At 41.3% G+C, this 15,976-nt stretch overlaps 1 protein-coding gene across 32 annotated transcripts in view; it reads left to right on the top strand.

The window, feature by feature from the left end:
* The first annotated feature begins 3,015 nt into the window (after positions 1 to 3,015).
* The window catches only part of NEO1 (neogenin 1), a 498,185-nt gene continuing 485,224 nt past the window's right edge, over positions 3,016 to 15,976 (top strand). For 14 of the 32 annotated variants that reach the window (XM_043523420.1, XM_043523419.1, XM_043523418.1 and 11 more), the window contains exon 1: positions 3,029 to 3,427. In XM_043523420.1, the coding sequence (XP_043379355.1) occupies positions 3,316 to 3,427 (112 nt within the window). In that variant the 5' untranslated portion in view covers positions 3,029 to 3,315. Of the gene's footprint in view, positions 3,428 to 15,976 lie in introns of all 32 variants that reach the window. The other 18 variants (XM_043523408.1, XM_037911827.2, XM_037911826.2 and 15 more) reach the window with 5 other exon arrangements.

Raw genomic sequence — 15,976 nt, 5'->3', positions numbered from 1 at the left:
TTTTGAAAGACAAGCGTCTCTTGTTTATCCTGTGGTTACTTGAGAAACGTTGCCCTGGTCGACACTGGGGCGGTGGGGGGGGGGGGGGGTAATTGATCTAAGTTACGCAACTTCAGCTACGTGAATAACGTAGCTGAAGTAGACGTACTTAGATCTACTCACCGCGATGTCTTCACTAGGGTGAGTCGACTGCTGCCGCTCCCCCGTTGATTCTGCCTGTGCCTCTCACGGTGGTGGAGTACAGGAGTTGACGGGAGAGCGCTCGGTGATCAATTTATCGCATCTAAACTAGACGTGAGAAATCGACCCCCGCTGGATCGATCACTGCCCACTGGTCTGGTGGGTAGTGTAGACATACCCTTAGTTACCAGGAAAGTCAACAGCCACTGTTTAGCAGCAAACCCTCACACCTCAAAGAAACAAGGTGCCACAAGCTAATATTTTTACAGCATTTGCTTAATTCCCTTTCGGTAGTTCTTAAAACAAAATTACATTCTCTCTTCAAGTTCACAGAGACATGTTCTCTAAATATTCCTTACTTTGCAGCTAGTCATCATAATAACCAAACTTTTAATGACTAATAGTTTTCCCTTTGTTAATCTTACTTTAAGAGTCTTTCTGTATTTACTTTCTTTGGTAATGTATATCGATTATGTGATGTTCTGCTTTTCCTAAGAAAGGTCCAGAAATCTTATTGCATAATTCCCAACAGGCTGAACCATCTGAAATGTTGGTTAGGGCGAGTGCTGCAAGCAAGCAACTGTATAAAAATCTGTGGCCATTTTTCATCTCAGCCTAGATCCTGACCTGGGCCATCTGTAATGCAGGTTACGGTGAGTCCCAGAGTTACCAAGCCAATGTAGTGGGCATTCCTGGAGATTTCTTCCCAGAACTTTTAAAAAATGTTTGACCAAACAAGAAATAGTTAAATATCAGGATAAAGGGACATGCAGTATAGCTCAAAAATATGTAGGGAGCGTATGGTTCATAATAACCCACCTTCTCTTTTCTGAAGAAATCCAGGCATAGAAACTAGATTTAAAGGAGTCAATTTTTTTTAAGTGAAGTAAAACTTGTAATTTTTTTTCCTGCTTTGAAGCACATAGGGACAGAAGTTGATCCGGCATCATGCTGCTTTTTTCCTGTAATGCCAACTTAACTGGATGGTATGTAAGAAAATAACTTGTACTGTCAACATTTATTTTATCTTTCATAAAAATATCGTAATTCTGCACTGTTTTAATGCTTGATCAAATGCAAACACTGGTCACACTAGAGCAGTGGTGACTTGAGACATTAATATTCTTACCGACAGTAAAGAAAGGGTAAATTAATAATTTCAACAGTTAACTTTGTAAAAGTATAAAAAACAATCAAAGGGCATGGGGCTTCTTGTCCCTCTAGCCCAGTGGTTCTCAAACTTTTGTACTGGTGACCCCTTTCACATAGCAAGCCTCTGAGTGCAACACCCCCTTAAAAATTAAAACCACTTTTTAATATATTTAAGACTATTATAAATGCTGGAGGCAAAGCAGGGTGTGGGGTGGAGGCTGACAGCTCGCGACCCCCTGCGGGGTCCTGACCCCCAGCTTGAGAACCCCTGCCCTAGGGGTACAGGGGCTGGGGGAGGGAGGGAGAAAAGATTAGTTGGGAAGCAAGCGTATTGGGATGTAGGGATAAGAATGGATAATGAGGGGTGTAGGAGGGAGAGCTTTGTTGGGATGGCACAGAAGAGAAGAGGGCAAGGGGTATAAGCAGGGGTGGGCAGGAATAAAAATGTGGCCACTTTTGGAGAGGCACTTTCTATGCCCCCCACCGTCAGAGGAGCTGCCTCTCCCCGCCCTCGGCCCCGTCCTCCACAGCCCCTGGGCCGATGTCCCTCTCCCTCAACAGACAGAGAAGCTGGATTCCCCCCCCGCCCCCCGCCAACGGCTGAGCTTGCTCTCCCCACCCTGGCTCTGGAGGAGTTCTCTGCCCACACTGATTGGGGGGGCTGTGCTGATTATACTGATTGTAGCGGGTCAGAGGGGTGTAGGATGAGGGGGTGTGGGGTTGGTGGGGTGTAGGGGGTCAGTGGGGTGTAGGATGAGGGGGAATGGGGTCAATGGGGGTGCAGGGGGTCAGAGGGGTGTAGGATGAGGGGGTGTGGGGTTGGTGGGGTGTAGAATGAGAGGAAGTGGGATCGATGGGGGTGCAGGGGGTCAGAGGGGTGTAGGATGAGGGGATGTAGGGAGTCAGAGGGAGTTGGATGAGGGGATGTGGGGTTGGTGGGGTGTAGGGGGTCAGTGGGGTGTAGGATGAAGGGGTGTGGGGTTGGTGGGGTGTAGGATGAGGGAGTGTGGGGTCAGTGGTGGGTAGGGAGTCAGAGGGGTATGGGGTCAGTGGGCGTAGGCACTCGGTGGGGTGTAGGATGAGGGGGTGGGGAGTAGGGGGACAGAGGGGTGTAGGATGAGGGGCTGGGGTCAGCAACATGTCTATACACGGACACAAGTGTCTGTGGTAAAAAATCTGAGATCTGTGGTAATTTTTCAAAAAACTGAATGACTGAATGACAGAATCCCTATCCCAATGTCCGTCACTAAGTACGATAATTTTGTTAAGTGTCCGTCACGCAACGTGGTGGTGCCCACCCCTGATGGGGGGGCGTAGGGGGTCAGAGGGAGTACAGAGGAGCAGGGGGAGGGAGGGGTGTAGCATGAGGGGAGATAGGGGGTCAGTGTGGGTGTAGGCGCTGTTCCTGCACCAGCAGGGCCCCGTGACCCCCCACAGCCCTGCCCGGTGCCTGTGCCCAGCTAGGAGCGGCTCCCGCAGGAGCCCACGACGCCATCCCCTCGAGAGTCCCGCTCCGGGTTTCCCTGTCGTCCCGCCCCGCGTTTTCTGTCTCTCCAGGAGCAGTGTGGGATTCTCTGCGAGGGCGGGGGAAGGTAGTGCTCCGCGCGCGCCCCCGACGGTTGGCCGTCAGAGGAGCGCGTTGCCTCCCGCTGGGAGGGGTACGGTAGAAGAGGCGTGCGTGTGGCGCATGCGCACGGGCGGCGGTGGTTGGGGGCGGAGCGTGGCGAGTGTCCCTGTCGCTGTGTGCTGGAGACGCGACGCCTGGCGCTGGGACCGGCCCGCGATGGAGTGACTCCCCACCCCGGCCTCTCTGCGCGGACGGCGCTCGCCGCCGGAGCCCGACCAGGGCAGCCCCTTCCTCAGGCCGCCGCAGCGGCAGCGCCTGGCCAAGGGCGAGCGGACCCAGTCCGGCCGGAGAAGCCCCCGGGGGAGGGGCAGCTGCTGCTGTTGGGTGCCCGGCTGCCGGGCTCGGGGCGCGGAGCGATGGCGGCGCGGGGAGCCAGGCGGCTCCTCGGCTCCCTCTGGATCGCCCTGTTCCTAGGGCAGCCGGACCCGGCCGCCGCCGCCGCCAGGAGCAGCTCGCAGAGCCCCGCAGGTTAGGAGCCGGGCGAGCCCCCGTGGCAGCGCGCGAGGGCGGTGTGGCCGGGGAGCTGGCGGGCTGAGGGGCTCCGCGCCGCGCGGAGGTTGCGACCGCGGTCGCTGGAGGTGGCTGCAGTAGTGGCCTGGCGCGGCGCGCAGGGGCTACCCGGGGTGACCGCTGCGCCGGGGGGAAGGGGCCGATGCCGCCCGCCGGGCTGGCGGGTCGCAGAGGGCGGGGAACAGTAGCCCCGCGGCTTGGGAAAGGTCAGGGCTGTTGGTTCGCGCTGGGCATTTGCAGGCGCCTTTCCCCAGCGCTGGGCAGGTCCGTTCCACTTGTGAGAGCGGGGCAGCCTTGGGCACCTTACATGCACCAGTAGAGGCCACTGCATGCCTCCCTCAGTTGAGTTATCCCTGCCACTTCTCGGTGCAGGGAGAGGCACAGGAGGCGCCTGGGTCCCATTTCCCTCGGCCTTCCCAGTGCGCTTCACCAAGGACCTCCGTTTCCTGCTCTCATTGAAGTCTATGGGAAAACTACTGTTGAAATCAGTGAGAGCAGAATCGGGCCCTGGCTGAGCTGCGAGACCAGACCTGCTTGCTGATTTCAGCAGGGACTGCTTTCCAGCCGAAAGATGACGACCTGCGGAGGGGGTGAGCCAGTTGGGTAAATGAGAGCCAATAAGTAATTTTTTATTTAAAAATTATAGAAAAAAAGTACCATATTTTTGTGTTGGTTGGGAAGAAATAGGGGTAGATTGTGTTGCTGCTTAAAGTGACCACTAATGATCTTCTATGTTGCTCATGCCACTTTTGCCTTTTTAACACAGGGATTGGCAGGCATACAAGACTTTAAATTAATGGTTTTGCAGCATTTCAATTATTGTAATAGTCACACTTGTCAAATTTTTACAGTTCATGATCTTAGTGTTTCCATTATGAATCCTGATTTTCAGGGGTTTAAAAAATTAAATCATATCCAGTTGAAATGTGATATATGAATTAGTGTTTTCTAAATCTTACAAAGAATGTCAAATCTGTTAAATATGTTATAGAATGCTTATTAAGTCTTTAATAGTGTAAGCTGCTTAGTTTGCAAAGCTTTTGCTAAAAAAGGGGAAAAAAAACACTTTTGTCCCTTTGTTGGCATTTGAATTCATGCTGAAAAAAATCTGGTTTCTAGTGCCAAGGAATAATTTTAAGTTTTGATTGGAAATATATTGTAGCTTTTGCATTTTTCACATTTTAAAGATAGTGGTTGTGTTGAGGTTTTGTTTGAAAAAGAAATTATTGATCAGGCAGTGGAGTTTCTTCATAGAATTGACTGAATAAGCTCTGCTATTACATGGTATAGTATGGCTGTTTCAAATCACATTGGGCAGGAACTTGGCATGGGGGTTGTCAGTGTGGGTCCTGCTATTGCTATAAAATGTGTATGTCTGGTGGCTGATATTTACATGATAGAGTGTTTGTCTTTACTAAATGCAAGTTTTGTAAGTTCTAAGTCCGAAGTATGGCCTGTACCTTATGAAAAGAATGTTAAAATGGGATATGGTAGCGAAAGATGTAGTGAAGTGGGAAGGGATCCACAAAGAGAGAGTACTAAAAACATGCTATATATGTTGGAACCAGAAGAAGATTCTCTGGAAGTTGGCTTGAGGCTGTGGCCTGGAGCCAATTAGGTGATTTTTCTTTAAAAAATGATCTGGAAAAAAAAAATACAATACTATCTTTTTGTCTCTGGATGGGAAGAAATAGGGCTAGAATTGTGTCACCACTCTGAAAATGACCAATTAGTGGTGATCTACAAAGATTGCTCATGCCACTTTTACCTCTTAGCACTGGCATATAAGATTTTAAACTTCAGATTGTTTTTGCAGTTATTACATGCCTTGGAATGATATTGGACAACTGCACTTGGGAAAACAAATATTCTGTTCCTCTAGTATATAAAATATAATGTACGCGCTGGGTGCTCAGGTGCCATTTAAAAAAAAAAAAAAAAGAGCGAGAGAGAGCGAACACTGCAGCAGAGCCCCAAGAGTGAATTCCACCATATGGTTACTGTAGGGTCCTAATTCCTAATACATACTATAACTATTAAAATTGACAGGTTTATTCTTTACACTGTTGCACTATGTAACTCCCTTTAATGTTAACAGGAGCCATAGTGGCTAGAGCAGGGGTTCTCAAACTGGGGGTCGGGGCCCTTCAGGGGGTTGTGAGGTTATTACATGGGGGGTCGTGACCTGTCAGCCTCCACACCAAATCCCGGTTTGCGTCCAGCATTTATAATGGTGATAAATATATTTGTTTTTAATTTATAAAGGGGATTGCAGTCAGAGGCTTGCTATGTGAAAGGGGTCACCAGTACAAAAGTTTGAGAACCACTGGGCTAGAGGGACAAGAAGCCCCATGCCCTTTGATTGTTTTTTATACTTTTACAAAGTTAACTGTTTAAATTATTAGTTTACCCTTTCTTTACTGTGGGTAAGAGTATTAATGTCTCAAGTCACCATTTTCAACCTAATTCCTCTTGTCTTAACTATTTATGCAATCATTATTAAATTCCAAAAATATGGTGTTTGATTTAAGTCAAATATATCTAGGTCTCTGACCCAAAGAGGTTAGACATGAAATGGCAAGGGAAGACAAAAACAGAAACAGATAGGGGTGGGGAGGTCGACATTTATTTATAGTTATAAGATCATGAGTTTGCTTGGGTGATCTTGTGCAAATCTCTTATTGTTTCATTAAGAATTTTTGTATATATTTAACTTGCAAAATAATTATAAACACAGGACACTACCAATGTCGTAGAGCAAGGATTGGCAACCTTTCAGAAGTGGTGTGCCAAATCTTCATTTATTCACTCTAATTTAAGGTTTTGCGTGCCCACAATACATTTTAACGTTTTTAGAAGGTCTCTTTCTATAAGTTTATAACTAAACTATTGTTGTAGATAAAGTAAATAAGGTTTTTAAAATGTTTAAGAAACTTAATTTAAAATTAAATTAAAATGCAAAGGCCACTGGACCGGTGGCCAGGACCTGGGCAGTGTGAGTGCCACTGAAAATCAGCTTGCATGCTGCTTTCAGCATGTGTGCCATAGGTTGCCGACCTCTGTCGTAGAGTTTAAGGCCAGAAGGGACCACCAGATCATCTAGTCGGACCTCCTGTATATCACAAGCCGCCAATACCACCTGCATAATAAATCTGTTACTTCTCATACATGTATATTGAATGTTCAGCATATAATTTGACTTGATTGAAAATAACTCCTCCTAAGCTGTATGCAATATGTTTTGTTTTGGCATTTGCATAAGTGCCCATAAATAGAATGCAGTGAAAGGCCACCTTGACGTTTTTTCTTTGTGAATAAAGAATGACCTCAATAGTCTCTCTATCTGGACTTTATGCAACAGGAATACAGCATAGTTACTAGCAGCTGGTTGGTTTAGTTTAGTCTTCTGTACTGTAAGTTTTTCTAACTCTTCAGCCATGGTTGTTAAAAGAGCAAAGTGAATGGAGTCCGTTACAAGAGTATTATGTAGAATCTTTCTAGGAAGTGCTTTATGTAAAGTTTGTAATTTTTTGTTATCTCGAGGGGAAGGCAGTACATTGCTACATATCTAAGTTGTAAGTAGGTGGTTTGTTTCTTTCAGTCTCACTTTTGCAGTGATATTACCTTGTTACTTCACATTTTAGCATTCTTAGATTTATTTTGTTGTTGTAGGTCCTGTTTCAATTAAATGGTTGTGGACTAATGATGACATTATTAAAGTAAACTAATGTATGAATTTACACAGATTTGATCAGTTTATGCATATACCTACGTGTAGTATGCATTTTTCACAAACTGGAAGTATGCAGAAAATATTGTCATTTTCATTTTAAAATAGCTTTCTTGGCTTCTCTCTCTCTCTCTCTCTCTCTCTCAAAATAATATAATACACACTTGGTTATTCTTGGCTATAAAGTATCCTGGTGGTTTTCAAGAGATCAAACCTTTGTCACTGTTCTATTTTAGGAGTGATTATTGCCAGGGCAGTGTAATATGGGGAAGTGGGGGAGAGATGCCACACTTTTGTTTGAACGTTTTATAAATGTTGGGTCTTTGAAAGTTGTTCAGAGGCTTGTATTGTTAGATCTGGTGGAGCTGAGTTCGTCTTGAGTGTAGGTGAGGAGGACAAAGGTGCATGATAAATATGACTTCGATGGATATCATCACATATATCATTACGTATCTTAATGAGAAACCATTAATTTATTTACTTTGAAAGAGAAGATAAAATTATGCCAGTGTCCTCAGAGAAATCTAAACACAGCTCAGGCATCTTGTTCTTTTTTAAAAATAATATTCAGGTAGCTCAATTTTTTATGGCTTTCTATCTGCATGAGATTTTCAAAAAATATTTAATGCATGCTTTCCTCTTAGTCAGCAATACAGCAGAAGGAAGCAATGAGGGTGCATGGAAATGGAACAAGATGGGTGTGTTCAAGAAAATTACATAAAGAACAGTATTAACATGTTCTTTTAGCAAATACATTTCTCATTTATGTAACAATACATAACTTCCAAATTGTAGCCTATAAGTCACTTTGGGACAGAAAACAGGAGTTGCAGTATAGACATCAATTTTAGCGTTTTAGAAATCCTCAACTTCATGAAGGATATGCAGTTATGATCTTTTTTTCTAAAAATGTATAAGGATTTGTTTTCATTTTCACACTTTGTAATCCATGTGAGAGAGGGGAAAGAGTAATGAAATTGTTGCCATTATCTAATAATTATATTAGTTTCTTGTGAGGAATCTGGGTTCTGGCTTAGAGAGGTTAATGAAATGAAAGTAGGCTTGATTGTGCTTCCACTGAAATTAATGTCCAACCTCCTCTTGATTTCAGTGGCTGCAAGATTAGAACTCAACTGGTTGCAGGATCAAGAGCACTATTTCTTATGTGTCTAATTAGCTGCAAAAATGATACATTTTTAAAATTGCTTTCTTTTCACAATCTCCCATCATTGCAGTACCAGTGTTTTTTGATTTGTTATCCGTTTTCTCTAGACATTCATCTACTCTGCTAAATATTGGTTACCTTGCTCCTTAATGGCTTCACTTGTAAATAGTAACAAATATTTTCTTGCATATTTTCTTTCATAGTTGCCCTAATGTTACCCTCACCCCTCTCCCTCCCCAGCAAGCCTAATGAGACTGATATATATGGAGAAAAGGCAAAAATCAATGATGTACTCTAATAAAATGCAATAGTAGGCTTTTCTTTTGGTGGTGATGTACAGGAGAAATCCCAAAACTTATTTATTAGTGGTGTAATAACCAGATTGATTTGTTTGTCTATTTCTTAACTACAACAAACATTTAATGTGGTGCATGGTAATATGATAGTAATAAATCTAGTAGTTAAATGTGACATGTTAAAAGTAGGCTATGACATGCCCAAAGTATGATTAGAAAATACTGTCACTAAATGTCAAACTGGTTGTTCTTACAATACAAATTTTAGAGATTAAATTTAAAATTAGTAGCCTGTGTTCACTAAATCTTTAATAACCTATTTGTGTTGTGAATGGGGAGATATACTGCCTGTCCATATCTTTTTATCATACTAAAATAGATCAATAAATATTATCTCACCTTCCTAGTGTCTCTCAAAAATGCCAAATAAAAGAGCCAAAAGAATTCTTAAAGCCATAGAATAAATATTACAGTGCTATGAGAGAATTTGAGAAATCAACCATACTACTGGTTGTCTATTGATTGCTAGTGCTCCAATTAAGTCACTAAGCTGCCTGTTGAAGATGGTAACCTGAATAATTCCATGTAGTTAAAAAAATAAATTTGTGTGTATGTGCACATAGTTGCATTATAGGGTCCTTTGAACTTTTTACCAGTGTTGTAAGTGCCCTTTAAGAAAGTGTGTTACTGCAATGCCATGATACTCTTAAATTCAAAGCGCCCTGCTGGAGAACAGATACTCCAATGCCTGTTAGAAATTCAGTGGGTAGAAATTAACATTACATTCCCTCTCTCCAAACATTAGCAATTTACACTAAATTCTTGCATGAAGGTACTTAAGCCCCTGGAATACTGTATTTGGTAATTCCAACTGCTATAAAATCCATGGATTATACATAGAATACTGTGACTATATTAAATATGTTTTGTAGTGTAAATTATTTTTAATGATTTCCTCATAAAAATCCAATTGGAAAATTAAATCACCATTGTTTCTAATACAAATTTACATGCTGCTGACAATTTCTTTTATGATACAAAAGTGCTTTCTTGAATGGTTGCAAGTTGTGAAGCTGAGTGACACTTGGATTCATACAACAAATTACTCCTGAGGGCATTCTGTGTCAAAAAAATTAAAATTCTTCACACAATATTTTAAAATTCTGTGAAATTCTGCTAAGTTTATATGTCAAACAAATGTGGAGGTTCCAGCATGGAATTGGGGAGCACAGGCCACTGGCTGCATGGAGGTGGGAGATCACTGTGCAGCTCTCTCCCCATGGCACCTGAAACATCCTGCTGGGGTGGGTGGATGGTTTGCATGACATGGTTTCCCTTTGCTTCCCTGTCAGAAAGTAATTTTTCTGTGGGGAAACAAAGAAATCTGCAGCGGACATAAATTCTGGGCATGCTTCCCCCAGGAGTAAACCAATTCCTTTTTCATACATTCTCCAATGCTATTTTATTTTATTTTTTTGTTTGGTGAGTATTCTTAGCATTGTTTAAGACCATTGCGGTGTTGTGATGTTCTGACAGGAAGAAATCAGACTCATTAGAAATCTACACTTTTTGGAGAACAGTATGAGACAAGACTTTTTAGGAAGATTACAGTGCCTCAAATTGGGGGTGAATCCTGGGTGTTATGGTTACAGTGGAGGTAACAACAGACTTTAGAAGTGAACATGTTATATTTTTATAGTTCTTGCTAATAGAAGTTGCATACTTATTCCTGAGGTTTTATTTTGAGATGCTTTATTAATACCTGAAAAAATTCACTTGTCAGATCAGTTGCTCTACACAATAGTTACTTCAAGGGAAGGGAAAACATATGTAGCAGGTATCACCAAATAGGCATGGTGTCAATGTGAGAGCCTAAACATTATCATTTGTCGCAGTATAGTAAATCCATTCTGCGCAGTGAAATGTGACACGTTGTAATATTTGGAAAGTTAATTCATGTGTTTTTTATTATCGGGGGTGGGGGGAAATCATAGAGGCTGTCACTAACATCACAAATTTCCTCCATTTCTTTATAAACTGAAAAAAAAAAAGTGGCAGTTCTTGTTGTTGGATTTATTAAACCTTTTTTAAGGCCAACTTCGAGGCTTTCTCCTTGGCTTAAGATTGTTTCCACAGTTTGACTATGCTGCTGACTAGTTCATTGATTCCTCTTCCTGCAAATCTTTTGTTTGTCCTAGAAAGCTAATTTAAGTGTGATCTACAAGCTGTTATATAAATATTTTGTGCTTTTTGGGGTCTCTCTCTCTCTTACGTACACATCTATTTAAGACAAAGTACATTCTTTTCTAAATACAATTTGTGAATGTAAGTCTTGATGAAAAATTGGTGCACAATCAGTTTACTGTTCATGAATCATGACCAATCTTATTAGTCTTTCTGCTGTAACTTGTTTTCCCATTTTACTTCTTAAAGATAAATGTAGATTTTTTTTTTTTTTTAAAACTCTGAGTGTTCTTAAAATGTCCAGCTGATATACTTCAGCAGTTTTGGTACACCAGTCTGGAACACAGAGGCTAGGCTAGTCCAGTTACCAGAGTTACACTCAGCAGCACCAGGAATTGTGTCCAAAGTTTTTAATGCTGAGGACTCTGTATTCCAGCCTCTCTCCTATTCTCTGATTCTTTTTTTTCTTTCTGCAGTGAATTTCAGAATCCATACTTCTCCTTTGTGACCAAAATGGTTACGAAATATATTTACTCACTGTGTCAGAAGTGGTGCAAGGATGTGTCTTCTAGAATTTCTAAGCCTATGGCTACTGTGTCAAAGCTTTTAGATCCCTCAGACTCTGAACCATCAAAGAAGTGGTTTTCAGACACCTTTTATACTCGGATCTTCAACCGCTGTTAGTTGTGAAAAAACTATCTTTATAATGCAGAAGTGTGTGATGGAAGAGGTAGAAAAACCTTGTTTTTTTTTCTGATTACTTAGAAGAAACCTTAACATTTGCAACCACCTTTCCTATCTGATTTTTTTCTTTTGTAGGGCTTGTCTGCACTGAACGGCAAGTCATGTTTTTGCATTATGAGCAGATGAATAGAAGTGCCTGATCTGCCTTTTGTATACTATTTTTTGTATATGTCTATCATGTTCTCTCTCTTTCACCCTCTCGCTAGGTGACCAGTCCCAGTCTTTTTAACCTCAATTCATATAGTATTTTAATGCCCCAATAATTTTCATTGTCTGTCCTTTTTAGCTACATTCCATGTGTTGACCAGAAGTGAACACAGTACTGGGAGTAAAGGTATACCATTCATTTTATGTTGGCTTCGTAATAGTGCCTGTGCTCTCTATCCAATTTCTTTATGCCTCCTAACGTTGTTTACTTTTTTGACCACAACTGCACATTGAGTAGAGGTCTTTGTTGGGCTGTCCACAGAGATGCTCAGGTCTTTCTTCTGAGTTAGTAAGCTAATTTAGAACCCAGTAAGATATGGTTAGTGCTTTGGTTTTTTTTTGTTTTTTCCCCTTCAGTGTGCGTTACTTTGCATGTATCAACAGTGAATTTCCATCTCCTATCATATTGTCTGTGTTGCCCATTCAGTTGGTTAGGTCCTTCTGTCCCTCAGTGTCCTCCAGTCTTGGCTAACCTAAATGATTTTGTAATCTGCAGATATTGCCATCTCAATGCTCATTTCCCTTTTTGAATTAATTAATAAATAAATGGCACTAGGCCCAGTTTGGAACCTTGTGGCACTACACTTAACTTTGTGGCAAGACAAAAATTGACTACTTATTCCTACTGTTTTCTCTGTTTCTGATCCAGGATAGTACTTTGCCTTTCCCACCATGACTACTTAGTTTCTTTAGTAGCCTCTTGTTCAGGAATTTTGTCAAAGGCTTCTTGTAAGTCCAGATAAATTTTCAGTGGGTTCTCCATTAACTACTACTTTACTGACCCATTGAAAAAACTAGAGTTATGAGTTAACTTTGTAAGTAGTGGAGTCAGACGCTATCATTGATGATCTATGATATTTTTAATTATCATTTCATCCAGTTGACCCCATACAGAAGTATGTCTTGTTGATTTGTAATTCCCTGTATCATTCCTGTTGCCTTTTTTAGTATAGGTACAACATTTGCTACTCTTCCAGTCCTCTGGTATAATAGCTGATTGCATATTTTTTGAGAGCAGCCCAGCCATTTCTTTCTTAAATTCAATTGGAACTCTTGGGTGTATCCTCTCTGGATCAGATGACTTATTTCTTTTTAATATATCAGTTTGTTTCTGCGTCCCTTCTTTTGAAACAGCAATTTCCAGTGGCACCTGTTTATTACCACAAAAGACTGTCTGAGTAGGTATCCCCCTCACATCCTCTGTGGTGAAGACTGACATAAAGAAACCACTTAGTTTTTCAGCAATTTTCTTATCTATCTTAATTTCTAACTTTATACCATGGTGGTTCAGAAGCCTACTATTTCTTTTAACTTCCTGCTTCTGATATATTTCAAGAGTGTTTTTTTGTTCTTGATACCTTTTGATTTGGTCTTCAGGTTCCTTCTTAGCCCTTCCAATTTCCTTTTTACATAATGCTGCTGTTATTGGTTTCACTACGGTTGGATTTCCATTTCCAGAAGGATATCTGCTTGGCTCGAATAACCTCTTTGAACCGTGCTATTTAGTCGTACTAGTTTACTTTTTGCTTTTTTTTATTCAAAAATATGCATGACTTTTAAAATTATTATAGTTTTTCTTAAATAGCATCTATACCTAATTTTAAGATTTTAATTTCTTTGTTTTTACTTTGGAGCTTTTTTGGCTTCTCTAAGCCATATCACATTTTGATATTTGACTATTGAATTTTCCCATTATTATGATTTTATAAGACTTTGCCTCTTTGATCTGTTTTGTGTACTCTGTCTTTTTTCCTTATATGGATGTTGGTTTTATAACTCTGCTTGCATATTTTTAATCTTATAATCTGAGATTTTTATCCTTATAGATTTAACTGCATGGTCCTCTCCATTCAGAGAATTTACTCGACCATATTTTGAGGAATCTTAGATATATACTACTCTTCCACATCTTCAACCTAATTTGCCCTTTTTATATAGTGTATAGCCAAGTATTACAGTATCCCACTTATTTTTTCCCACCATGTTTCAGTGATATCTCTTATGTTAAGGACTGTCCATTTCCATACATTCAGGTTCATTTATTGTTGCTTTCAAACTTTTTACACTTGTATATACAGACATAACTTTTATTTTTGTATCTGGCTATTACTTTAATGTGACATCTTGTTGATTTAACAGCAGTTATCTGTGTGATCTTGACCTGTCCCTGCCCTGCCCCTGTTCAGCTGTAACTTCTGTTCTGTCCTTTACTTGATACAGAGATACCTTCGTGTTGCTGACATCTTTAACAGATGTCTTTGTCCAGCCTGAGTGATCCTTGGCAAATTTCAGTGTTTCCCCCAAATCCTATGTTAAACAATTCCTAAAAACTTTATTAATGTAATTTGGCAGGGCTTGGTTCCTCTTTCATTAAGATGGAATCCGTCCCGTCTGCATAGGTTCTTCCTTCCTCAGAATGTACCCCAGAGTCCTCTTTATATCATCTTCTGATTCATTCTTTGAAACCCTGAATACCTGAAGAAGATACCTCCCAACTTCTGTAACCTCCTTTATTATTTCTTGTCCTAACCTCAGTGGACAAGGAGAACAATTGGTTGGTTTCCTTTCTATAATAACAGTTTATATATTCGAAGACTGTTATGTCCCCACTCAGCCTTCTCTTTTTTTAGGCTAAATATGTCCATGTCTTTCAACTTTTCCTCAGAGGTTGTTTTTTAAACCTTTTAGCATTTGTGTTACTCTCCTTGGACTCTCTCCAATTTGTCCACATCTTTCTTAAAATGTAGCAGCCAGAACTGGATATAGTGCTCAGCAATGCCGAACAGAATGGAACAATTACCTTCTGTGTTTTACATAAGATACTAATACATTTATTCTTCTAGAAACTGAGTTTGAAAGGCCTCCCCCATAACTTTCCCACAGCTCCCTCTTTTCTGCAGACTGGACTGGCCATAGAAACTTCACGTTCTATTTATGTTGTACAAAAACATTTGCTTGTTTTCTTTTTAGAGAATAAAGTATCTTATTAATTTAGGTTTTATTGTGTGGGTTGTTTATGGCCAGTGTGGATATTTGATGGGTGACTTTTTGGGTCCTTTTTTGCCTCTTTTTCTTTTGCAGTTTTGGGCTCTTTGTAGTCACTAACTTCTGGTTTTTGCCTATAGTATTCTTTGACAAGTGGCCAAATTTCAAGAAATGAGACAAGTAATGGCAAATCCTCTGTGATTGATGCCCGTGGCTGGTTGATGGGTATTTGTTTTAAGGTTGTGGTTTTTAGGCTGATTTTTTTTCAGATGCAGTTGGAAGGAAAGGCTCATATTGTTCTTAACTAAGAAGGCTTTGTGGCCACTTGTTCTGAGCTGTCTGTTTTGGTTCTACTGTTGAATGTAGATTCAGATTCTTCAGTCTGCCAGTGTGGTTCCTATGAGTCAACAAGAAGAGGTGGTTTTTTTTTTTTTTTTCCCTTGTGGTGTCCCTGTGGGTGCTCCACTTTAGGTGCTCATCGTGATTGGAGATTTTTGGTAGCAGTCCCCATCCTATCTGCACAAGCACCCTACACAACCTAAAGCCCTGTACCAAGGCTATATGGGGCTACGCTTGTGAACCGCCCTCAGTTCCTTCTCAAGCACCTTTGGCCAGAGACGAGTCTAGCGTGTTCCAGTTTGCTGTGTACCTGTTTTCCTTTTTACTAGTGTTTTAGCTTTATAGTTGGTTCTTAGGTGTAGGTTTTTAGTACCTTATAGTTGGAAAGTTTTTCTTTTTCTTTTCACACACACGGGCTTTTTTCATTTTTTCTCCTGTTGAGGGGCTTGAACAACTATTTCTTCCCAGGAATGCTGGGCTCCCTGGGAATTAAAGGGTGCTGCTCTTGTTGAGAAGCAATCCCTGTTAGTAACAGGCGCTCCCACTGCATTCATTGCTTAGGAGACTCTCACTTTCCCAGCAAGTGTAAAATCTGTTCTTTGAAGGGAAGATCCTATAAAACCAGGGAAATGAAGTATTGTCTATTAATGATGGAGCAAGTCTTAAAACTGGCTTTGGCCCTGGGTACAATGAACCCCCCATACTGGGTCCCTCCACGGCTGCTAACGCCCTGTCATCATCTAGACCAGTGCTTCTCAAGCTATCTGATGTGTGGGACCGGCAATTTTTTTTTTCCAATGTGCGTGCAGACCAGCAGCTGATGGCTCGCGGATTGGCACCGGTCCATGGATCACCAC

Source organism: Chelonia mydas, chromosome 10 (assembly GCF_015237465.2).
Source record: "Chelonia mydas isolate rCheMyd1 chromosome 10, rCheMyd1.pri.v2, whole genome shotgun sequence".
NCBI lineage: Eukaryota > Metazoa > Chordata > Testudines > Cheloniidae > Chelonia > Chelonia mydas.
The sequence above is the reverse complement of the archived record's forward strand: the minus strand, read 5'-3'. Positions and strand labels throughout refer to the sequence as shown.